This window comes from Panthera leo, chromosome B1 (assembly GCF_018350215.1).
Source record: "Panthera leo isolate Ple1 chromosome B1, P.leo_Ple1_pat1.1, whole genome shotgun sequence".
Classification (NCBI taxonomy): Eukaryota; Metazoa; Chordata; class Mammalia; order Carnivora; family Felidae; genus Panthera; species Panthera leo.
In genome coordinates, this window is record NC_056682.1 from 135,539,409 (window position 1) to 135,564,872 (window position 25,464).

At 40.5% G+C, this 25,464-nt stretch overlaps 1 protein-coding gene and 1 long non-coding RNA gene across 3 annotated transcripts in view; one reads left to right on the forward strand and one right to left on the reverse strand.

The window, feature by feature from the left end:
* The first annotated feature begins 100 nt into the window (after nt 1–100).
* LOC122218079 lies at nt 101–17,971 on the forward strand. 2 transcript variants are annotated; one of them, XR_006201848.1, is made up of 5 exons: nt 101–189; nt 291–889; nt 1,632–3,403; nt 14,749–14,837; nt 17,881–17,971. It is a non-coding gene; the product is annotated as an uncharacterized LOC122218079 (long non-coding RNA). The 2 variants fall into 2 exon arrangements; XR_006201847.1 differs by lacking the exon at nt 101–189 and having other exon boundaries at nt 346–435; nt 805–889.
* Nucleotides 16,443–25,464, reverse strand: part of CDS1 (CDP-diacylglycerol synthase 1) — a 70,471-nt gene continuing 61,449 nt past the window's right edge. The window contains exons 12-13 of the mRNA XM_042936008.1: nt 23,092–23,195; nt 16,443–19,207 (exon numbers count right to left, since the gene is read on the reverse strand). Of these exons, the coding sequence (XP_042791942.1) occupies nt 19,078–19,207; nt 23,092–23,195 (234 nt within the window). The 3' untranslated portion in view covers nt 16,443–19,077. The remainder of the gene's footprint in view (nt 19,208–23,091; nt 23,196–25,464) is intronic.

Here is a 25,464-nt window from a genome sequence, read left to right on the forward strand (position 1 = left end):
ATATTCCTAGTTCTAGTGACCTCAAGAAGATGAGCAGTGCTGAAATTCTTCGGGGCTTAAAGAACAAATGTGCAAATGATCACTAAGTCCCGCATCTGCTGTTTGCCTCTCCTCTTTGATAAAATTACATCCGCACCCCTCATTTTAGCCTGTTTGGAGCATCGAAGAGGAACCAGGCCAACAGAATAGGTCTAGCATTGACTTAGTCTTTTTTGCTTTATCGCTGTTCTCATCTTCCCCACCCATTGCAAAGCTCTTTTTTATTTATTGTTCCTTTTGACTTTTGCTAGAAATGGCACCAAGCCGAGCTACCACACTGAGAGCCAGCCTGGTGTTTTGGAGAGCCTGGAGGTAGGAGTGGAGAGTTGGAGGCTGCAGTGGTTCCCCAGCCTGTGAACTTGAGAAGCCCCTGTTGAAGTGCCCTCAGTGCATCAGGTTTTCCTGTGTCCATGGCTACCTGTGAGGAGGGAGGGGTCAAGATAGTGCTTCCTCAACTTTAGGGTCGTAGGGCATTTTGATCCTTAAAAACCATCAAGGACCCTAACGTTTCTGTTTATGTGGTTTGCATCAATCAATAGTATTGTATTAGAAATCAAAACAGATTTTAAAAATACATGTATTAATTCATTTATAAGTAATGATAATAAAAGTAATAAAATGATAAAAAGTAATAAAATATGATAAAACCATTATATATTTCAATGCGGGGGGGAAACCTAAACCAAAAAAAAAAAATTTAGTGAAGAGTGGAACTGTTTATTACAATTAGCGATTTTCTTTAATGTCTGGCTTACTTAAACACAGGTGGATTCTCAAATCTGCGTCTACATTCAATCTTGTGATACTTCATTTTGGTTGAAGCATATGAGGAAAATCCAGCCTCACACAGGTATGTGGAGAAGGGGGATTCTTAATAGCCTCTCCAGATTATTGTTTTTTAAAGATAATAGTTTGTTTCTTAAAGCTTGATGACTCTATGGCGTCTGGAACTACATCAGTGAACTTTTGATACTTTGTTACTTTAAAGGCCATTGGTCCATCTGGCATTGTGAACCCATCTTTTTTTTACCCACACATCGATCATTTAGAAAATCTTGGTTCACTGATGTACCGAACTACATGACTACTACTACTGAAGTGTGTGTAGATCTTCTAAGTATTTGACATATTGCACTACAAAATATATTTTAAAAATCATTTATAATATCAAATTATCACAAGCAGTCTCTAAGGAAATTCCAAGTTGAACTCACATGGTGGATACAAGTTTTCTAAAAGTCGAACTTTTGCTTAAAACCTAAAATTTTATCATTGGCGACAGTTTGCTGTTTTCTTTGAAACAACAGGGTCACTTTGTTAATTTCAAGAACATCTCTGCCAAAGAACCCCAGTTTGTCAGGTCTTCAATAAACACCGTGTGCAGTGAGAAAAGCAGCTAGCTCAACTCCCAGCTCAGTTGACCCAGTACTTTTCTTCCAGACCAACATTGCACTTGGGGATAGGGGTGCCTTCTGGGTGTTTCTCATTTTATGTCACACAACTTAAATTTCAAGATTTAATAAAAGTAGCAAATTTTACTGCTTCTCCAAAGACATTCTTAAGTGAAACGGGTACTTTTTTTTTTTTAATAGAGTGTGCTTGAAGTAAAGAATATCATGACTCCTACCAGCAGTTTGGTGCCCCTGGCTTGATTCGTGCTTACATTACAACAGTTTAACTCACCATTGCTTCTGTACCTCAGTTAAGTACAAATATCAGTGCAAATAATGTTTTAGTATTGTGAGAATAATCTTCATCTTGCAGACCCCACAAAAGGGGCTCAGGACTCCTAGGGTTCTGTGAACCAGAAGTATTGGTCCAAGGAAAAGATGTGTGAGGATACTCCCCAAATTGCAAAGAAGCATGTACACAATCTCATTTGGGAAAAAGGTCCCTAGTTTAGGCCTGGGTCTTCCGACTGGGCTCCCCCTGAAACCTACGAAGTCTAAGACCAGGCCCTGCCACACAGGACCCTCTGTTGGCGGCCACACCCAGCTATCCGAATACCACCTCCATGGCTCAACACAACACAGACCCCAAGAGCGCATCTCTGAGGTCTTCTAATGTCTTTTTTTTTAGTCCATTCTTTAGTCCAAGACTTTCAAGTTTTGATCAAGTAAAAAAAACTGTAAATAGTAACATTTTCATGTTAGGTACAGTTCACAATATACTGGTGAGGAACAGGGTGGCAGAAAGCCAGCTTGGGGGCTCAGTTCCCATTCTAACACTTGCAGTGAAATTGGGCTATCTCTCAGCATTTGAGTTTCCTCACATGTAAATTTTGTAGGATGATACCTGCCCGCAGAGAATTGTTGTAAGAATCAAATTGGGTAACATATATATAGGACACGTAGTGCCTGACATATATGTCCTCGATATAGTGTGTTAATGTGAAATATGAACATAAAAGGAATGCGCTGAAACATCTCTAAAAGCCCAAATCAAGCCACTGGCAGGTTGTTAATCTTTAGTTAGATCCACAACAGGCAGAATATTAAGTGTGGGAAGTGTCGCCCTAGAAATCACTGCCCCAAACCCTCATTTAACCCGAAAGGAAAGGGATTCAGAGAGGTGTTTGCTGGTCCTAAAGCTGTGCTGGTGTTGAGTTTCATTCTCAGCCTAAGCTCTGGACTCCCAGGCCAAAGCTCTTTACAAACCATTCCCAGTTTCCTTTTTTTTTTTTTTTTTTTTTTTCCTGAGGGGCGGGAGTGGTGACTGCCGTGAAAATGTACTTAAGATTTTTTTTCACTATTCATGCATAATCATGTCATACTTTATTGAGAAAATAAAACACTAGAAATTCAACCTTGGCTTTCAGCTGTCGCTCCTCCTGCTCTACCAGGGAAAGATGTAAGCTGCATCCCGCAGCAGAGGACAGTTATTTCAAGACAAACAACTTGTGTGTTGACTAACTTGCCCTCAAGCACAACTTCAAATTCCAAACAAAAGCTATACCTTAAGTGCTACTTCTACTCATAAAAGGAAGCCACTCCTTTGCAACCTCATTAGAAATAAACCCTGGAACCAAGGCCAACCTGAGGAGTCTTTGGTGTAAAACCAAGGATCACAGTCTGGCTCTGCAGGCTGATTCTGCACAAAAGGAAGGAACGGATCTACTTGAGCAATGCTATCAAGTGTGCGTCTGGCTCAAATTTGGATCCACCCACATAGATGTATTTTGCCTTCTCCAAAGGTGGCTTTTGTGTTCCTGCTGATACCTCTGCCGCTGGGCCTTGAGGATGATTCAAAAATGTCATGACCGCCCTCTTCAAGAACTTTCTAGTCCTAAACAAGAGGCTCGCCTTCATGGAGGTGTAACTCAGTTTCCAGCAAGTCTGTTCAACTTCGTGCTGTTTCTAATTCAGTAAGAATGACACTCGCCACATTTGTTTTCTTAGCTCTGCAATCTTCACTGTCATACCATTCTGTTATTTTATCATCTCATCCTTGATAGGAATTGAGTTCATACTCTTCTAGTTCTATAGAATGCAAAGCCTTACCGGAAAATTCTTTTCTGCTACGATTGTTTTCCCTCCAGGCTGGGTTTTGGTCATCTGCAAATGTTGTTCTGCCTGCTTGCCTGCCTGCCTTTGTTCTGTAGAGGTGTCAACACCACTGAATTTCATCTTCCTTGTTCTAAAATTTTTTTTAATGTTTATTTAGTTTTGAAAGAGAGAGAGCCAGGGAGGGGCAGAGAGCAAGGGAGACGCAGAATCCGAAGCAGGCTCCAGGCTCCGAGCTGTCAGCACAGAGTCCGACGTGAGATCATGACCTGAGCCGAAGTCAGATGCTTAACCGACTGAGTTCTAGTCGGTTACAGAGATACAGTGTGAGTGAATTCCTTTTAAGGACGGGCTGCTTCTGCCTTTGCTGACCCCTGTGATTCTCAGCTGGGCTGCTGGCATCCTCCTTGCTTGAATCCAGCGGGGCTCCCGCCCCCACACTCGCTCTGCTCTGCCTGCGCATCTGTGCCCAGACTTGAACTTCTGCCTGTGAGGATCCTAACCCAATTGTGCTCCTCTTCCTCCCTCAGCCACTTTGGTCTTCAGATGTCACCTTGTAAGGGAGGCCTTTTCTGACCAAACTACAGTATCTCAATTTGCCAGCCCCTGATTTTTCCATCTCCACCCTCCTCTGCTTTGTCCTTCCCTGTAGCATCTACCACAGTGAGACGGGCCAGATGCTATGTGGTGTCTCCCCAGGGAAGCGTAAGCTACACAGAGGCTGAGATGGGCATCCGTGTTGGTCACAGTTGTGCCTGGCGGAGCAGCTGCTCAGTGAATCTGCTGAGTGAAAGAATTAGGGGCAGCCCACCCCCATCTTTACTAATCTTGAACTTACCGATTTTAACTTTTTTTCTTTTATCTTCTATATTTATTTATTTTGGAGGAGAATGCAAGTGAGGAAGGGGCAGAGGGAAGGGGCGGAGAAAGGGGGACAGAGGATCCGAAGTGGGCTCTGAGCTGTCAGCACAGAGCCTGATGTGGGGCTCGAACTCATGAACCACAAGATCAGAGCCAAAGTCGGTCGCTCAACTGACTGAACCACCCAGGTGCACCCCAATTTTTAACTTTTATTTTTATTGTAGGAAGACTTCTCTTTTTTTTTTTTTTTTAAGTTTATGTATTTTTGAGAGAGAGACAGTGTGAGCAGGGGAGGGACAGAGAGAGAGAGAGAGAGAATATCCCAAACAGGCTCTGTGCTCTCAGCACAGAGCCCAACGCAGGGCTGGAACTCCTGACACTGCCAGATTATGACCTGAGCCAAAACCAAGAGTAAGATGCTTAACCAACTGAGTCACCAGGCTCCCCTTAGGAAGACTTCTTAACCTTAGATCTACCCTCTTAACAAATGTTGAAGTGTACAATACCATCTGGTTAGCTGTCAACACAGCGTTGAACAGCAGACCCCTAGACTTGATCATCCTGCCCAACTAAAGCTTTGTGCCTGTTGAACAACATCTCCCTCTTACCTTCACCCCAGACCCTGGCAGACACCCTTCTACTCTCTACTTATCCATGAGTTTGAATACTTTGGAGACCCCATGTGAGGAGAATCAGACAGTGTCTGTCCTTCTGTGACTGGCTTATTGCACTTAGCATAATGTTGTGGGTATTCAGCCTTAACAGAATCTGCTTTTGTCCAAGTCTTCAATTTTTCGTGTGTTGAATTCACCACGTGCCTGAACACTTATGTTTCAAACTTTCACTGGGGTTTGACCTTAAACATTCCAAGTTCCTTAACTCTTGAGGACACCTTTGACCAAAGCACCCTTTCCCCACAGGGAGAGCCAGCTGCCCACCAGCCCATGGTAGAAGCCTTAGGATCTCTGCAGCAACACCCGAGAAGAGAGCCTGCCCTCTTTCTTCTAGTCTCGCCTAACAGGGGAGGTTTAAATATTCCAGCACTGCCCCACCCCTCAGAGCTGCCCATCAGACAATTCAGGGAGGTGGCACAACCTGTGAGGGGGTCTCATTATGGAATGAGCTGGCAGTCCTTCCCTGACCCTCCCAAGGCCCAGAATTAGCTCCCCTGCAGATCCCATCATTACAGATTCCTAAATCAGATTTTTAATTTTTTTCATTATTTTCTAATGTTTTTTATTTATTTATTTTTTATATTTGAGAGAGAGACTGTGTGAGCAGGGGAGGGGCAGAGAGAGGGAGACAGAATCCGAAGCAGGCTCCAGGCTCTAAGCTATTGGTACAGAGCCCAATGCAGGGTTTGACCTTGTGAGCAGTGAGATCATGACCTGAGCCAAAGTCGGACGCTTAACCAACTGAGCCACTCAGGCTCCTAAAATCAGATTTTTAAACCATTTTATTGAGCTATAATTAACATAGTATAAAATTCATCCATTTAAAGTGTACAACTTGGGGCTCCTGGCTGGCTGTGTCGGTGGAGCATGCAACTCAATCTCGGGGTTTGGGGTTTGAGACCCATGTTGGGTAAAGAGATTACTTAAAAATAAAATCTAAAAAAATAAAGTGTACAACTCAATGGGTTTCATTATGTTTACAGAGTTGTGCAACTATCACCACAATCTGATTTTATCATCCAAAAAGAAACCTCATACCATTAGCAGTCACTTCCCACCCTCCCTGTCCCGGGCCCCAGCCACCAGGAATCTACTTCCTGTCTACAGATTTGCCTATTCTGGACATTGTGTATAATGCAGTCATACAATATGTGGTTTTTCGTGACTGTCTTACTTCATTTAACATATGTTTGAGATTCATCCGTATTGTAGCATGTATCAGAACTTTGTTCCTTTTTATTGCCAAGTAGTTTAGCTCATTGCATGGGTATTTTATAATCTATCCACTTACCACTTGATGGGCATTTGGGTTGTTTCCGCTTTTTCACTATTTGTGAATAGCACTGCTATAAACATTAGTGTTTTTGTGTAGACGGGCATTTGATGTCTTTTGGAATTGCTGGATCATATGGCACCTCTATGTGTAACATCTGGAGGAACTGCCAAACTTTTTCCAAAACGCTTCACCATTTTACATTCCCGCCAGCAGTGTACCCAATCGGTTTTTACTCTCAGGGAGCAGCAACCAACCTGCACTCCCCCTTCTTGTCACATGTAGACCCTCATTAGAATGTCTCTTTGATTTAGAGACAGACCACCTTCTAGTATACCTTCTAAGAAGGTATCTGGTTAGAAAGTAGGTGGCAGTGACAGCCTGCACTAGCAGCCTGTGAATGCACTAGTCTCAGCTCCTGCTTGGGTTTTCCTGCCACCTCTCCTCCTCATTCCCTCCCCAGCTCCAGCCAGGTGAGGGGCCTCTCTCGTGTAGACCACAATCTCAGCACCTTCCACAGTGTCTCCCCAGGTAACCTGCACATTCTTCGGAGGGCAGATGGTATATCTGAAGGCTCTCATTTAGAACTTCTATGAAGTTCTTTTGGCACTGGTTTTATTATTTTTTTCTAAAGTTTATTTTCAGAGAGTGAGAAAGCACACCTGCATGAGTAGGGGAGGAGCAGAGAGAAAGAGAGAGAGAATCCCAAACAGGCTTCACGCTGTCAGCACAGAGCCCGACGTGGGGCTCGATCTCACAAACCATGAGATCATAACCTGAGCCAAAATCAAGAGTTGGACACTTAACCAACTGAGCCACCCAGGTGCCCCTATTTTTATTTAATTTTTGTTAATGTTTATTTTTTGAGAGAGAGAGAGAGAAAGCATACAAGCAGGGAAGGGGCAGAGAGAGAAGGAGACACAGAATCCAAAGCAGGCTCCAGGTTCTGAGCTGTTATCATGGAGCCCAGTGCGGGGCTCGAACTCACAGACCGTGAGATCATGACCTGAGCCGAAGTCGGACGCTTAACCGACTGAGCCACTGAGGTGCCCCATTTGTATATTTTTAATATGAATGTGTATGTACACTTGGCCACTGATTCTCAGCTGAGGATGTTATATTTGGATCAAGACCTATCTCTTCTCTTCCTTCTACAAAATAGAATTTTCAGCTATGGCTAATGGCAGGACAGAACTATGAGGATCCCAGCTGTCAAAGAGGACTCACTAGATTTGAAACAGTGGATGAATCCTGAGCGCAGTAAAGTTGTCAGTGGAAGTGACAATCTCAGCAAAGAGTGAGTGGGGTGAGCTAATGGCCCCATAAGCCTGGAATTGTGTGGTTGAACCAAGCACATTCTTGGATGAGACTATGCACATGCACCCAGAGACGTGGAGAAGGTCTGCGTGATCCACATCTTCCTGGCTGAACTTGACACTGCTCACAGGATTCTCAGCAGACAAAACTAATTGAATAGCATCAAAATTAAAAGGCATCAAACTTCAAAACATACCGTTAGGACAGTCAAGCCATGCACTTAACAACTGAGTGTCAAACTATGTGAGGCAAAAACTAAGTGCATTCATCTATTTCTCCTTGAAGTCCTATGATAGTAGAAAACTTCGACTTGCCACTATCAGAAATGGACAGATTTAGCAGGCAGAAAATCAGTAAGGTTAAGGTTGAACTCAACCCGATCAGTCAGCTGGATATAATTGACATCTAGAGACTGTTTCACCCAACAACAGCAGAACACACATGCTTCTCAGGCTCACGTGGAACATTCACCAAAACAAACCACACTCTGGGTCATAAAATACATCTTAACGATTTTAAGAGACCAGAAATCATGCAATGCTCTCTGGCCACTAAGGAATTATACTATAAATCAATAACAAGAAAATCCCAAAATACATGGAGATTAAACACCACACTTCTCAAAAACATATCAGCCAAAGAAGAAATGTCAAGAGAAATCTAAAAATATTTTGAGCTAACTGAAAATGAAAACACAACTTATCAAAATTTGTGAGATGCAGTGAAAGCAGTGCTTAGGAGGAAATTTATATCATTGAATGTATATATTAGAAAAAAATACCAAATTTCGATTAAGGGTCTACCTTAGGAAATAGAAAAAGAAGAGCAAGTTAAATCCCACATAAGCAGAAGAACAAAAGAAATAATAAGATTTAGATCAGAAATCAGTATAATTAAAAAAATCAATACAGATTTTATACAGATCATCACAGAAAATCAATGAAACCAAAAGCTGATTCTTTGAAAACATCAATAAAATCAGTATAAGCCAGGCTACTCACAGAGAGAAAAAGAGGGAGATTACTAATATTGGAAAAGAAAGAACATCACTACAGATCCCATGGAAATGAATAATAAAGGAAAACTATGAAAAACTCTTGTCCACAAATCTGATAACCTAGATGAAATGGACCAATTCCATGAAAGATATAATTTGCCAAAGCAAATTGCTAAACTTTGACTATTAAAGAAATTGAATTAATAATTGATAACCTTCCAAAACAGAAAGCACCAGGTTTACATGGATTCACTGGTGAATTCTACGAAACATTTAAGAAATAAATCCTATCAGTTCTCTACAATCTTTTTTGGAGATCAGATGCAGATACTTCCTACTCATTCTATGAGGCCAGCATTCCCCTAATGCCAAATCCGGACAAAAACATTACAAGAAAACTATAGACCATTATCTGTCATGAATACAGATGCTAAAATTCTCAAAAAACATATTAGCAAATCAAATCCAACAATGTATAAAAAGAATTATGCACCATAACTAAGTGGGACTTATTCCAAGTATGCAGCATTAGCCTGGTTCCAATTTGAAAATCAATTAATAGAAGCCATCACATCAACCAGCTAAAAAAGGGGGGTGCCTGGGTGACTCAGTCAGTTAAGTGTCTGGCCTTTTTTTATTATTAGAGAATGTGCAAGCAGGGGGTAGGGGCAGAGAGAGAGAGAGAGAGAGAGAGAGAGAGAGAATCTTAAGCAGGTTCCATCCTCAGCATGAACCCTTACATGGGGCTCGATCCCATGACCCTGGGATCATGACCTGAGTCGAAATCAGGAGTAGGATACTCAACTGACTGAGCCACCCAGGTGCCCCAACCATCTGACTCTTGATCTCAGCTCAGGTCTTGATCTCAGTGTCATGAGTTCAAGTCCCACATTAGGCTCCACTCTAGGTGTGGAGCCTGCTTTAAAATAAGACAAAGGCAACAAAATTCTTAAATAATATCAGTAGATGCAAAAAAACAACTTGACAAAATCTGACACTCATTCATGATAAAATCTACCAATAAATAGGAATAGAGGAGAACACCATCAACTTGGTAAAGACAATCTATAAAAAACCTATTGGGGCACCTAGATGGCTCAATTAAGCATCCAGCTCTTAATTTTGGCTCACGTCATGACTCATCATTTGTGAGATCAAGTCCCATATCAGGCTCCATGCTTGCAGCACAAAGTCTGCTTGGGATTCTCTCTCTCCATCTCTCAAAATAAATACATAAAATTTTTTAAAAACTTAAAAAAAAAATCAAAACCTACAATTAACATCATACCCAATGGTGAGAAACTCAGAGGTTTACCACTAAGATCAGTTACAAGGCAAGGATGTCCCCCCACTTACCACTCCTTTTCAAAATCATACTAGAAGTTCCAGCTCATGCAATAAAACAAAAAGAAATAAAAATATACAGTTTGAGAAGAAAGGCATGAAACTGTCTTTGTTAGCAGATGACATAATTAATTGTATGTAGAAAGTAAAAAAAAAAAAAAAAAAATCAACCAAAAAACCTCCTGAAACTAATAAGTATAGAAAGGTTGCAGGATATAAGGATAGTATACACAAGCCAATCATTTTCATATATACCAGCAATGAATGAGTGGAACTTAAAACCACAATGCTATTTACATTAGCATCCCCGAAAATGAAATACTTACATATAAATCTAACAATATATATACAAGATCTCTATGAGGAAAGGTATAAAATTCTGAGACATAAAATCAAGGAACTAAATAAATGTAGAGATATTCCATGTTCGTGGATAGGAAGAGTCAATATTGTCAGAATAATCAGTTCTTCCCAATTTGATCTATAGATTCAATGCAATCCTAATTAAAATCCCAACAGATTGTTTGTGTATATCAATAAACTGATTCTAGAGTTTATATGGAGAGGCAAAAGACCCAGAATAGCTGACACAATATTGTAGGAGAACAAAGTTGGAAGATTGACACTACCCAGTCTGAAGACTTACTTAAGGTAAGTGATAAGTCACAAGCTTACATATAGTAAGCTGTAAATAAGACTTAGCTACAATAATCAAGACAGTGTGGTATTGGCAAAAGAATAAGCCTACAGATCAATGGAACAGAACACGGAGTGCAGAGGTAGAAGCACATAAATATAGTCAATTGATTTTGACAAAGGAGCAGAAGTTATACAATGGAGCAAAGATAAAAAGGGTGCTGGAAGAGTACCTGGATGGGTCAGTCGGTTAAGCATCCAACTCTTGGTTTCGGCTCAGGACATGATCTCACAGTTTTGTGAGTTCGAGCCCTGTGTCAGGCTCTGTGCTGACAGTGCAGAGTCTGCTTGGGATTCTCTCTCCCTCTCTCTCTCTCTCTGCTCCTCCCCCACTTGCACTGTCCCTGTTTCTCTCAAAATAAACTTTAAGAAGGTGCTGGAACAACCAGACATCCACATGTAAAGAAAAAAAAAAAGGTAGACACAGATGTGACACCTTTTACAAAAATTACCTCAATGCCTCGTAAACCTAAATGTAAAATGCAAAACTATAAATATAGAATATAACAGAAAACCTAGAAGATAACATCTAAGTTGTTGTGACATCATAGTTACTACATCATAGCAGCTACAGAATAGCCACTTACCACATGGTAACCACATCATAGTTACAACATCAAAGAAGAAGTTACAACATGAAAGAAGGAATTGATTAGCTGGACTTAATTAAATTTAAATTTTCTGTCCTGCAAAAGATAATGTCAAGAAAATGAGAAGATAAGCCACAGAGTGGTTGAAAATATTTGCAAAAGACACATGTGATAAAGGACTGTCGTCCAAAATATGTAAGAACTCTTTTTTTTTTTAATTTTTTTTTTTAATGTTTATTTATTTTTGAGACAGAGACAGAGCATGAACAGGGGAGGGGCAGAGAGAGAGGGAGACACAGAATCTGAAACAGGCTCCAGGCTCCGAGCTGCCAGCACAGAGCCCGACGCGGGGCTCGAACTCACAGACCGTGAGATCATGACCTGAGCCGAAGTCGGATGCTTAACCGACTGAGCCACCCAGGCGCCCCAATATGTAAGAATTCTTAACAGTAAGGAAATAATCCCATTAGAAGAAAAATGGATCAAAGACCTTAATGGGCATCTCACCAGAGAAGATGTACAGACGACAAGCATATGAAAAGATGCTGTTCTGCCACGGGTCCTGCTGCTTGTGTGGTCACCGCGTGCAGACCTGGGACCTCCTTGGTGAAGCAGTAGCTGAGAAGACTCCCGCACTCACCATGGCTAACAAGAAGCCCATGGATTCTTCATCTTTCAGATTTCAGCAGATGAAAATAGCTGTATGCTCTTTTATCATACGGAATGAGAAAACTGTGGGTTTCTGAAGCAAGTTGGGCTGGTGCTACTTTAAAAGGGTTTGTTGATGAGGCAGATCAGATTCTGATTGGATGGGCAGCCAATCAATGAAAGACACACCCGCACAGTTGAGGATGAAGGATGAAGATACAAATGATGTGTCCCAATGGCAGAAAGGCCGTGTCTACCAAAAAGTGAACCTGCTATTTCACTCCAGAACTCTGTTCCTCCAGACCAAGAAGACATTCTCAGTTAGAAAACCACAGTTTGGTTCTAACCACATTCTGACTACTACAGGATAATTTTCTCTATTCTTTCATTTTCCCCTTCTCCATTCCTTTATTGTACATAAAGTAACTATATGTGCATAAGCATATTGCATTTTTTAACTAAATGGCCAGTGATATGTTTTGATCAATATTAGATGGAAATGGGATGGGGAAAAATACGGATTCTATGGAAATACTTCTTTTGTCCGTTAGTGGCATGCTCATTCAGATCGTACCTTTATGTTCCACTAAGTTATTTTGCTCTCACTGTTTAACCAATAAAGAACAACAGAGAAATGCTCACTTTGCTTGATTGGAGAACTTAATGTTTCTTATTTCCCATTGTAAAACCAAGGTCAGTTTTATAACTGTTTTTGTACATAGCTGTTACATGTAGGGCAGTCTGTCTTTAAATAGGGATAAATTTAAAAGAAACGTATCCTAAGTCGTTTTCCCTTCAAGTCAAATGTCTTGTTGTTTAAATAAACTTGTTAAAAAAAAAAAAAAAGATGCTCTGCATCATACATCATTAGGAAAATTCAAAACAAAACACTTCCATGCCTATTAGAATGCCTAAACTCTAGAATATCAACAAAACCAAATGCTGGCATGGAGGTGAAACCATGGGAATTCTTATTTGCTGCTGGTAAGAATGCAAAATGGTGCAACCACTTTGGAAGACGGCTTAGTAGTTTCTTACAAAACTGAACATACTCTTACCATGTGATCCACCAACTATAATTCTTGGTAAACTTTACCCAAGGGGGGTGAAAAATTATGTTCACCCAAAAACCTGACGTTACAGCACACTGATGTTTACAGCAGCTTTATTCATAACTGCCAAAACTTGGAAGCAACCAAGAAGTCCTTCAGTAGGTGAATGGACAAACTGTGATATATCCAGACAATGGGCTATCATTCAGCACTGATAAAGGAGCTATGAAACCATGAAAAGGAGGAAGCTTAAATGCATATTACTAAGTGAAAGAAGCCCATCTGAAAAGGCTACATACTGTACGATTCCAACTATATTCCAGCTAGAGGACATTCTGGGAAAGGCAAAACTATGATTCTTGAAAAGATTGGGGATTAGGGGTGTGGGGAGGAATGAACGAGAAGCACAGGATTTTTAGGGCAGTGAAAATACTCTGTATAATACCATAATGGTGGGTATATATCATCATACATTTTTCCAAGTCCAAAGAATGTACACCACCCAAAATGAACCCTGGTGTAAACTGTGTACTTGGGTGACTATGATCTGTCAGTCCAAGTTTAATCAGTTGTAACAAATGCACCACTCTGGTTGGGATGTAAATAATAGGAACGCCATGAATCTGGTGATAGCTGGAATGCGGGGGGCGGGGAGTGGAGCTAAGGGTTAATGGGAAATATCTGTAACTTCCCCTTAACTTTACTTTAAACTGCTTTTGTAAAAAAGTCTTAAGAATGAAAAAAGAACCAAAAAGACAAACCACAGCCTGGGAGAGAATAATTGCAAGTCATGAATTTGAGAAGGGGTTTGCTATCCAGGACATATACTGATTTCTTACAACTCAAAAAGAAGAAAAACGATCCCATGTAAAAATGGGCAAAGATACGAACGGACATTTCATCAGGGAAAATCTACAAGTGGCAAATAAACGCATGTAAAGATGCTCAGCACCATTAGCCATTTGGGAAATGCAGCTGAAGTCACCGTGAGACACCTCTATATCCCAGTGAGAATGGCTACCGTTAAAAAGCCGGTGCCGTTTTGGTGGGGCTGTAGAGAAATTGGAACCCTCGTATGCTGCATGCAGGACTGTAAGAGGGTACAGCCACTTTAGATGGCTTGGGCATTTCTTTAAAAGTTAAACATGAACATCATATGACCCTGCAATTCCACCTTTAGAAATCTGAGAGAAATGAAGACATAACCACACAAAGACATGTCCACAAATATTCATAGCAACATTTTTCATAACCAAAAATTGGAGCTAACCCAAATGCCACTAGTAAGTAGGTCAGCAAAATACTGTATTCCTAAAAAGGAATGAAATACTGATACATACAAGAATACTATGCCAGACGCAAAACACTACCTACTGTATGATTCCATGTGGATGACATGTCCAGAAAAGGCAAATTTATAGACACACAAAGCAGAGTAGTGGTTGCCTAAGACTGGGGGTTGGAGTGGGGATTAGCGGCAAATGGGCACCAGGGAACTTTGTGGAGTGATGGAAATCGTCTCAAACTGGATGTGGTGATGGTTGTACAATGCTATGGTACATAAACTATATCTTGATAAAGCTGTTGAAAAACCAAAAGCAAATGGAATTGCTGGCAATTCAGTTGTGTGTCTTACCTATACTAGCTGAAGCCTTTGGGTTCCTTTTCTTCACAAGTTTTTTGAGATTAAAACTGATCAAAAATATACTTAGTAGAGTACTCAAAGACGTTCTCCAAACTTATCGCTCTTTTAGGTCCTGTCTGAAGTTTGACACTGCACAGGTTTTATTAGAAAGCCACCTGGACCCATCAGACTCAAGCAGGATGCCCAGTGGAAAGAAGGGTAAGAGCTCATGCCCCCAAACCGTACTGTTGTGCTGTAAGTTTGACAGAGCGCAGTTTGAGATTTCCTTCTCTAAGAGGACACTGTTGGGTGGACCATCCCTCAATAATTTTCTCTATCTGAACAAGGCTTTTGCTTTACAACCACATGTCCTTTGTACACAGAGAACCAAGCTGTATTTTCTCAGCTCCTTTTAGAAACTCACTTTACCATTATCTAACATTCCATTCATCAATGCTGAGTCTCTATGTTATCTAATGATTCAAGAATGTTCTCCCCTTTTCTACAGGAAAAGGAAGACAATGGGATTAAGGCAGGACAGGTATCTGATTTTGGCTCAATTGTCTAGACGTTTTGCGGACACAACACACAGCATCCCAAATGGAGACCCTCCTTAAGGCCTGACTTTTAAAGTTTGTAAAGTTTCTGGAACAGGTGGCAAGAACTGGCTGTGGATGGTCTATAGGGCAGACAGATCCTCTGTGGAGGCCAGAATGGTGGTCTCCCATTTCCCCACTCTGGTTTACACATTTGTTATTGCCCCAATCAACATCCACCTCATATAGTATTTACCTACTTTTGTCACTAGGCAGAGAACTACAGTTCTTGTTCTTGGGGCTGGATGTCTGGGAAACATTCTAGGTTTGCTGAATTAGATGGGCTGTCTACCATTCAAGGGACTCTTCATGTTAATACCACCTAAATCGTAAGTGGCCAAATGTGGTTACCTTTTTGGTCAGTTCTACCAAACTCACTTTGCACTGGATATGGGCAACAGATGAGCAGATAGGAAGAAAGGAAACTAAGGATTACTAATCAGCTCCTTTATGCTGGACAAAATCATGGTACATTCTTATGAGTTTTTACTTAACCCTAGGAACTAGGAAAAATGACATCCATCTTAGAGTTATGCAAAATGAGAACTGGGGCAGGTGAGGAGGGGCTATCCAAGAACGATCAGTAGGAATGGACACATTTGGGTCTTAAGACTCCACACTCAATCATTGTTCAGAAGCTTGAGGGCCTCGAGAGTGCGGGCATGGGAGCCAAACACCGGGAACACAATGGCTGATCAAAACTGACGCTATTGGGGCGCCTGGGTGGCTCAGTCGGTTGGGCGTCCGACTTCGGCTCAGGTCATGATCTCGCAGTCCGTGAGTTCGAGCCCCGCATCGGGCTCTGTGCTGACAGCTCAGAGCCTGGAGCCTGTTTCAGATTCTGTGTCTCCCTCTCTCTCTGACCTTCCCCCATTCATGCTCTCTCTCTGCCTGAAAAATAAACGTAAAAAAAAAAAAAAAAAAAAAAAAAAAACTGACGCTATTCAGCGTCCATATAGCTTAAAGCCGGATCAGAGGTTCACAAAAATAAATGTGTAATTATAAGCTGTGGAAAATATCCTAAAAATTCAGTCCTCTATTGAGGACATCATTTCTCAACAAACACACGTTCTACCATCACAGAACCACATATCCCAGCCCTGAAGATGTCACTGTTGGTGATGGAATATACCCCGTACACGATGCTTACACATCAGCTGTCACTTTGTAAACACCAGCTGAATGAATGATTCTTCTCTGATGAGAAAATGGCACAACAAAGTTAAAATGTGATTTGTTTCAATTTTATTTTCCTATCTCAGTTTCAGTAAAAGGTTCAGAGAACTCATTGACACAAATCATAAGCTATCTCCCACCCATATACAGTATATGTCCAGTTTCTACTTTTTTTTTTCACTGAACAAAGTGATACTTTGTTCAAACCAAAGTACCAAGGAAGGGGGGGGGGGGATATGGGTGTGGTCTTTTTATTCACAGACAGTAAATGTATATGCACCACCACTACGGGAAAAGCACTGAGGAAATATTTGCATCCCACAGGTTAAAAAGTCAAGCAATTAATACAATTAGAGTACCTCCAAAGATAGCAGATTTGGAACAATTAGCCATTACTGTGAAGGAAGTCCCTAGTCGTCTTTTTCTGCCACCACATTCCTACACTGGAATTTAAGCCCTCTTCATGGTGCAAGTATAAAAATTATCGAAGTCAGGGTTTTATGGCAATCTTTTGCTAAAATATATTCTATTTTAATATACATGCTACAAAAGTACACTAAAAAGGTCAATCTTTAGAGCTCTGTTAAAGAATTTAATTTTTTACACATAGAATAATGTTCACCCACCTCTAAAACCATATTTGAGGGAAGCTATTACTGTGACCCCAAATATTTCTAGCTTAATATTTTATTGTTAATAGTATTTTGTTTATAATATTGATTTTATAATACGTGTATTCAGTAATGCTCTTATAATTCTGTATCGCAGCGCCTCACCCATCACTTTAAAAAAAAAAAAAATGCAGAAGGAACTGTGTGCCTCCAAGCAGTTAATTGGGCAATCACCAAGTTTTCAAAGTTCCTGTTACAAATGTTTTCATTTTATTTTTTAAACTTTGTTACTCTAAATTCTTTTAGGATCAACATCTGGAGCTTTTAATTAGGCAAATACAAATGAGAGATGCTAAACATGAACTTGTAGGTAGCCTTTGAAAGGAAAAATTCCCTCCTGTAATAACATCCCCAGTGCCAGTGCTAGGTTCTTACAGGATAGAGTGAAATGACACTGAGCACCTCCGGGGCAGATGAACTGGCCACACGCACACCAAACCAAAAAACAGGACTCTTGGTACGGAGTTTAATTCTATCTACTATAATCGTGTGGTGCACGGGATGAAGCTGCTAGTTATAGATTTACATCCATGGATCCCAAGCAGATATGTTATCTTTTATCTCAGAGTAGTAGAACGGAAATATAAAATAATTGAAATTTATTTCGGATTTAAACAAAAATAGTACTCTTTTCATTAGCAAAACATTCTTGAAAATATATCTATTTCTCCTCTTTGAACAGTTAGCCAAGGAGCACTAGGCAACTTCTGAAGGTTTAATGCCAACTGTTCAATACAATAAATACGGATAGAGAGAGCACACAGCAACAGCAGCTTATTTACATTCACTGATGACAACACATTTCTTATCCGGTTACAGTGTCCAGTCCAACAAAGGAAAGGTTTGGCATTCATGTGCTTTCTGTTCTGAAGATGAGAATCACTTCTGCTTGATTTTCATTCTTGGAAGAAAAAAATAACGAGCTGTTGTCCTCAGATTTGATGACATGATGTGAAAGAGGAATGGAACAAAGATTGGCTGTACCCACGGAGTTTGTCGGGGATTGGGTCTCCAGGCAGATTTCTTCTTCCCGGGTGAGTGTCCGGGGGGCTTCACAGGCACCAGCAGGGAGGCACCCAGGACACAAGTGGGCAGGCCCTAATCTGGGGAAGGGCTACTCTTGCACCCCCTCTGTGCTTCAGCCTCCACCCCTACTTGCCACCCTCTATATCGATCGTATGTGCTTGAGGCTGCAAAACTGATGGAAATCAGTTTAGAGGGAAATGAGGAAAAGCAGAGAATTCGACCAAGAGGTGGCCTGTGTCACACATCACTGTCTTATGCTGCCTCCTGAGCTCCTGTCATCTGTGGAGGATGCGTACATGATGTTCTTCATAGCACAATTCTCCTTTGTTTTTCTTGAAAATTTTTTGCAAGGTCATGTTTTTCCAAACAATTTTATCAGGAGTAGAGTTTGAGGTCTGCTCTTTTTGAACCTACCGAAAAGTGGAATGTTTTTCCCTGGCAAATGATTACTTCTTTGAAAAGCAGACAAGCTTCTTTTTTTTTTTTTTGGATCCAACTTAGCCCTTCAGAAGCAACTTCAGACTAAGAGGAGGAAGTACAGGAGAACTAACTTCCTGTTGTGCCTTACATAAAACATTTTGTTAAAATTAAGAGCAACTCCAAGTACAAAAGTAAATATTTGTGCAAAGGGCACAATGCCAGATGCAATCTTAAGACATCCTCAATTTTTATTCTTTTTCTGTCTGACTCTTTAAAACACAAAGTCTTCTACATTATGAAATGTAGGCAAGTCAGGGGAAGGAAGTTTACATCAGAAAATACTCTTTAGAAAAAAGTACAGGATCTTTTGCTGATCATTTGTTACTCATTTCATAACTTAGCTCAAGTGTTGGTTAAATATTCACAGTAATTTTAGAGAAGAAACATTCATGTCTTTAAAACTTCAATCCATTGCATTTTCAACCAGTTTTCTGTACAATTACAAAATTTCATCTGTCAGTGCTTTTCTGTAGAATTCCTTATTGTCAGTCCTTCCCATTCCGGACCCAGCTATAACTTCAAGGTGGGCTGCAGGATTCCTTTCTCAATTAGATGAGTCTTGAGGGTTTTGTAAATATTTAACTGCTGTTCCGGCTGAAGCACCAACAGCTGCTGTAGCACTTTGCTGGGATTTGGACCCCTGAGGACAAAGCGGAGAAGACCAAGTTCAGGCTATTTTAAGAGAGCTCAGAGGCATATACCCCCAACTGAAAATAAATCATGCACTTAAGCACAGAGTGACAATCTTTACTTGACCAAGCTCACTTTCGTGCCCAATGTTAGTGGCAAAGGGAGGAAAAAAACCCAGAAACATTCTGCACTGAGAGGCATACAGTCTAGATTTGGGAAGAACGCACCAACACAAAACCCAGGAATGACACTAGGCAGTTTAGGGGATGCAAATCTAAGTTCTACAAAACTTCTCAAAAGGGCAACCTGACTGCAAGGTGAGAACAGCTGACAAGACACAAAAACTATCAAAATTCCTGGTGGATGAAGATAAGCCAAAAGAGGACATGAAAATATACTTTACATTTTTCAGCCTCAGGGGCGCCTGGGTGGCTAAACTGGTTAAGGGTCAGACCTCAGCTCAGGTCATGATCTCACGGTTCATGAGTTCGAGTCCCATCGGGCTCTGTGCTGACAGCTCAGAGCCTGGAGCCTGCTTCAGATTCTGCGTCTCCTTCTCTCTGCCCCACCCCCACTCACACTCTGTTCACTGTTTATCAAAAATAAACATTAAAAAAAATTTTTTTTAAATTTAGCTTCAAAGAAACTTCAAGAAATGCCCCTGGGGAATTATGAATGTTCAAGAGACAGGGCACAAAGGTGCTGGCCCAGCACAAAAGCCCCAACCCGGGATTTGCAGTAGACGCCACAGCCTTTGTTCCAAAGAAAGTCTTAGGTGAGCCCCAATATAAGAAACAAAAGTGAGTCTTTTCTAGTTGAAAAAAGGAGGTGGACAGCCTGCCCCCCTCACCCCCACCCCCAGCAGTCCCTGTGGTGACGAGATAAGCCTGGCTGGAACTGAAGCAACACCAAGGCGGCCCGTGATGCCCTCACCCTTCTCTCCAGGGGACATCCCAAGGGCAGCCTAGGGCCTCTCCTCAAGCAGCAACCTCAGCAATCTTCGGGTTGGCTCCTCCAGCATCCCCACTCCAGCCCTTCTCTTCCTGCCCTTCACACTCTCAGTCAGAAAAGGTTCTAAACAGGACTCCTACCCTCTCCCTGCTGTGACACTTTTGCAGTCAGGGGATTGTAACTTTCCCACCCCTTAGACGCTAGAACTCAACCTGTTTATACCTGTGTGATCTTCTCAAGTGTCATTCTCTCAAATTCAGAATGAACTGATTCAGAATTTAATGTATATGTATTGTTCTTTGCAATTTCTACAGTCTATTTGAATCAGTAAAGGAGAGTATGGTTTACTTTTTGTAAAGAGAGATTAGTAAAATCCAATGGGAAAAAGCAAGACATAAATGATAATGGAGAATGGCACCGAATTCTGAGAAATACTGTAAATCATAAATTTAGTTACCCATGTAAGGACTATCAGTTCAAATGGAATTACAGGAAATAGGAAACCCAGCAGCAAAGAAATGTCTGCTATGCAGGGATAACACAACAAAAATCTTTGATTAAAAAAACTGCACGATGTTGTAGATCAGCCATCCCATGGGTTACCTTCATGCACGTGGCTCGTTTGCCAAAAATGTGGCCATATGTCTCTCACAGCCACTGTCCACTCAAGTCAGGGCACAGCTTGTCTTACATCTCTTCAAAAGATTCAGCAACTTCATAACAAACCCAGAGTAGGGACCCACAGAGAAAAGGAAGGGTATTCTAGCAAGTTCAGCTAAATGCAAAATTATGTCAGCAGGTGCTCCCAGCTAGATGCATCCTGGCACTTGCCCTGTATTTCTAATAGTCTAAATATTTGCTTTCAAATGGTAGACAACATGGCTCAGCATGACTCTTCTCTATGGAGAGAATAGCAGGTTAAAAAAAAAAGTTTGAGTTAATGCCCTAAAAGCTGCTACCATCTGAAAATAGAGTTCTAAGGATTTGAGCATTAAATACTAATACTCAAAGATATCAGTAAATAAATCATATAAATGGATTAAATATTCCAATTAAAAAGACAAAGGCTGTCATCTCGGTTATAAGAAAACAAATCAAGCTATATGTTTGTTAGAAGAGAAACACACTTTAAATATAGGGATAAAGGAACGCTAAAAATAAAACCCTAGACAAAGAAACCCTATATAAACACTAACCAAATGAAGGCTGATGCAGCTCTTCTAGGATCCAACAAAATAGGCTTTAAGCAAGTAGTATATAAAGATGGATGTTATATAATGACCTTAGGAGCGATTCATTAGGGACACAGGACAGTCCTACATGTGTATATACCTAAGACAACATCAAAATACATAAAGCATAAACTGACAGGACAGAAATAGGTAAATTTACAATCACAGTGGGAGATTCTGACCAAGCTCTCTTCCTCACAGAATGATGAGATGGAAAAAACAAACCCCAAAAATCAGTACAGAAGATGTAGCTAAACTTCACCTAACTGGCACATACTACCTACCCTATGTCCCCAAACTGTGGAACGCACACTTGTTGCATGTGCACATGAACACATCCCTGCATAGATGGTATGCTGCGGCATAAAACAAGCCTCCACCAAAAGAAGGAAAAAATAAAGAGTATGTTTTCTGACCACAATGGAATTAAGGCAAAAGTCAATAAAGGAAGGAGAATGAGGAAATCTCCATTTGCATGGAAAGTAATCAACACCTTTCTAAATAAAGCACATGTCAAAGAAGATATCCTAGTGGAAATCAGGAAATTTTTGTAACTGATAATGAAAATACAAATATAGCATATACTATGAGAATAAGGCAGTACTTAAGAGGGAATTTACAGTATTAGATGACTCTATTAGGCAAGAAGACTGAAAATCAATAAGCTTTATCTCATGAAGTTCAAAAAGCAATAGCAAATTGAATCTAAAGAAAGATGAAGGAATGAACGATGTGAGTGGACATCAATGAAATAGGAAGTTAACAAAGCCAGAATTTGATTCTTTGAAAGATCAATGTAGTAAACTCCTAACAAGACTGCTCAAGAAAAATAAAGATTAATACAAAAACTCCTACACTGCTCAGGGTATATATTTAAAATGTGTATTTAAGGATCTACAAATATGAGTTTCACTCCAGATACTCTATGAAGGAAATACATGTGTTCTGTGGTCAGGCACTTAGTAGAGACCATGGAAAATAAAGTTAATGTGTGGTTGCTGTGGTTTGCTTTCACACCCCAAGCTGGCATTTTAGGGCAGATCCAAAACCTTAGGTTTAACAAGAATAAGCCACCCTTTATAAAACAGCAATACCCTCCCACTCACCCACATCTCCACCCCCACAACCATCATCCTCAGCCCGCTCTACTTTTCTCCATCACACTTAGAACCACCTAAAATGCTGTGTTTAGTTGTTTATCTTTCACTTCTCCCTCCAACTCCCCAGTAAGAATAAAAGCTCTGAGGTCAGGAACTTTGTTTTGTTCTCTTTGTGATACATCCTAGAATAATCCCCAATGCATCAGAGGCACTCAAGCAATAACTGGGGGACTGGATGAATTATTATGTCCTCCTCCTTTTTAATTAGTATTCACTAATTGAAAAGAAAATGTAACACCATTGTAATACCACAGAAAATGAGAAATTAAATTTTCTAATATTTCAATCCAGTATTATCCACATTAACTAGATCTTATCTTGGTCCTATTAAAGACCATGACATACACTATTGTTTAAGTTGTTCAAATATATGTAACATAATTTTAATTTAACCATACTTCTCAGGGCAGTAAGATGTGACAGCTCCATGGGCCACCATTCCCCTTTGATATTACATATTACCACTGACAGAAAAAGCAACTCAAACTAATGCCTATGGGAATGAGAACTCAAATCATCTAATAAAACATTTTTTAAAAATCGAAAAGTACCTTATAAAACTTGTGATGTACACATGCACAAAAGTTGCCATCAAATACTGACAATCAAATCTGTCCATTATTCCGCCATGTCCAGGAATGGTGTTTGCAAAATCCTTCAGAAACAAACATATGAGTAAATTTTCAAAAATCACCTGCTATCGGGGCGCCTGGGTGGCTCAGTGGGTTAAGCGTTCGACTTCAGCTCAGGTCATGATCTCACAGTCTGTGAGTTCTAGCCCCACATCAGGCTCTGTGCTGACAGCTCAGAGCCTAGAGACTGCTTCAGATTCTGTGTCTCCCTCTCTCTCTGGCCCTCCCCTCCTCATGCTCTGTCTCACTCTCTCTCTCAAAAATAAATAAACATTAAAAAAAAAAAAAAACCACCTGCTATAAAACTCCTACCTGGAAATGTCTCTTTGGGACCACGGGCTCTCAGGAAAATACTACAGGATTTTTCCACTTAATACAAACTTACTGTAACATGTCTAAAAACTTAAAATCACATCTTTCAAATACGCACCGATGTTGGAATGATTACCAAATTGACTAGCAACATACAAGTAACACTAATTAAATATTAATTAAATCCAGCACTTTTTTTAGCTAATACAGCTTTTTCTAAATAAAAAGCGCTATCATCTATTACTAATCTAATACTGTTCTAGTCTCTTTTCCTGTTTAACCAGAAGTTATTTAAGGAGCTATTCTAGTGTTGACAGATTTACAACTGGTTCTAACTCATGTTTAATAGTTTTTACTCTGAAATATTTTGCTATTATAATATATATATATATATATTTTTTTAAGTTTTAGGGTAAAAAGAAAATCAAAATAGATCACATGGGACACGTTAGTCCATTAAATGGCCAAACTGAGGGAATGGTTAGTACATCTCTCCAATGGGCTCTGTACAGACATAGCCACATGTCTGAGTGCTGAGGATATAGAAATGATGGATCACCCTTCTAGTTTACTCAGGCAACCAAAAAACATCTAAACAGTTGTTATACCTTCATTTCAGACATGCAAAATAGTATCATCATTCAACAAGAAACCCTGAATTAGAGACTGCTGAAGAAAGTATCATTCTAAATGCAATATTTCTCTATCTAAAACAATTATTGAAAAATTCTTTGGTTACTTCTTGCCAACACATCTCCTTCCTTCTCTTCCCTACTAACCAATGCACAAAACAGCCATATTAACTCAACTCCATTCTGCTGTTTGCAGGCTTTACAGGACAGTCTTCACGCACAGCTGTTATTGTGGTTCCCTGTGGACGTGTGTTATCTCCCCTAGAAGGCGGTGAGCATCTTGAGAACAGAGACATCTTATGCACTTCTGCATACTGCTTTCCACCTAACATAGTATCTTCCCCACTGCAAGTGTTCACTGAGTTTTTGTTTTTTTTTTTTTATTTCCCTGGCTTATGTGCCCTGTGGGATCTGGCCTTATCAATTATGCATTCTGATCACTTACTCTCTACCATAGCCACACTATTCTTGCTCCCTTTCAGTCTAAGCTCCTTGTCTCCTTTGTACTTTCTGGAACACTCTTCCTTAGATTTCTTTACAGGACTCATCCTTCTTCTTTTGTCAGACCCCTGCTCACATGCTACCTCCTCCAGAGAGGCCTGCCCTGTTCACCCCACCTTCAGTAGCCACTCTGACTCCTAATGGCACAACATCCACTCTTAGGGAAGGCATGTGAGGACAGCTGAGATAACAGGGCAAACATACGTCACTTTATGAGAACCTAAATTAAACAAAACATAGGGATAACTTTAAGTATCTGGAACAGGGATCTGCAAACTATGTCCCACAGGTCAAGTCTAGCCCACTGCCTGTTTTTGTAAATAAAGTCTTATTAAAACCCAGTCATAACCATTCATTGACATATTGCCCATAGGGCTTTTGCACTATAGTGGCAGAGTTCAGAGTTCAGTAGCTGCAATATGATTAATACATGTATGATTTCTCCATTTACACACAGAGTTTACTGAGCCCACAGCTAGTAGAATGAATGGTCATATGCAAAGGCTCTCCTGCTTGTGTCTTTAAGGGAGACTATGGCATAACACTAAACCTCAGACAATTCATAGCTGGATTCTTGCATGAGCACTTGAAGTCCCAACATTAAGTGACACATGCCATTCTATAAATGAGGTGGACATGACATTTTAAAATGTATTAACACGGGGCATCTGGTGGCTCAGCCGGCTAAGCATCCAACTCTTGGTTTTGGTTCAGGTCACGATCTCGCAGTTTGTGACTTTGAATCCCACATTGGGCTCCATGCTGACAGTGCAGGGCCTGTGTGTTTGGGATTCTCTTCTCTTCTCTCTGCCCTTCCCCTGCTCGTGCTTGCTCTCTCTCGCAAAAT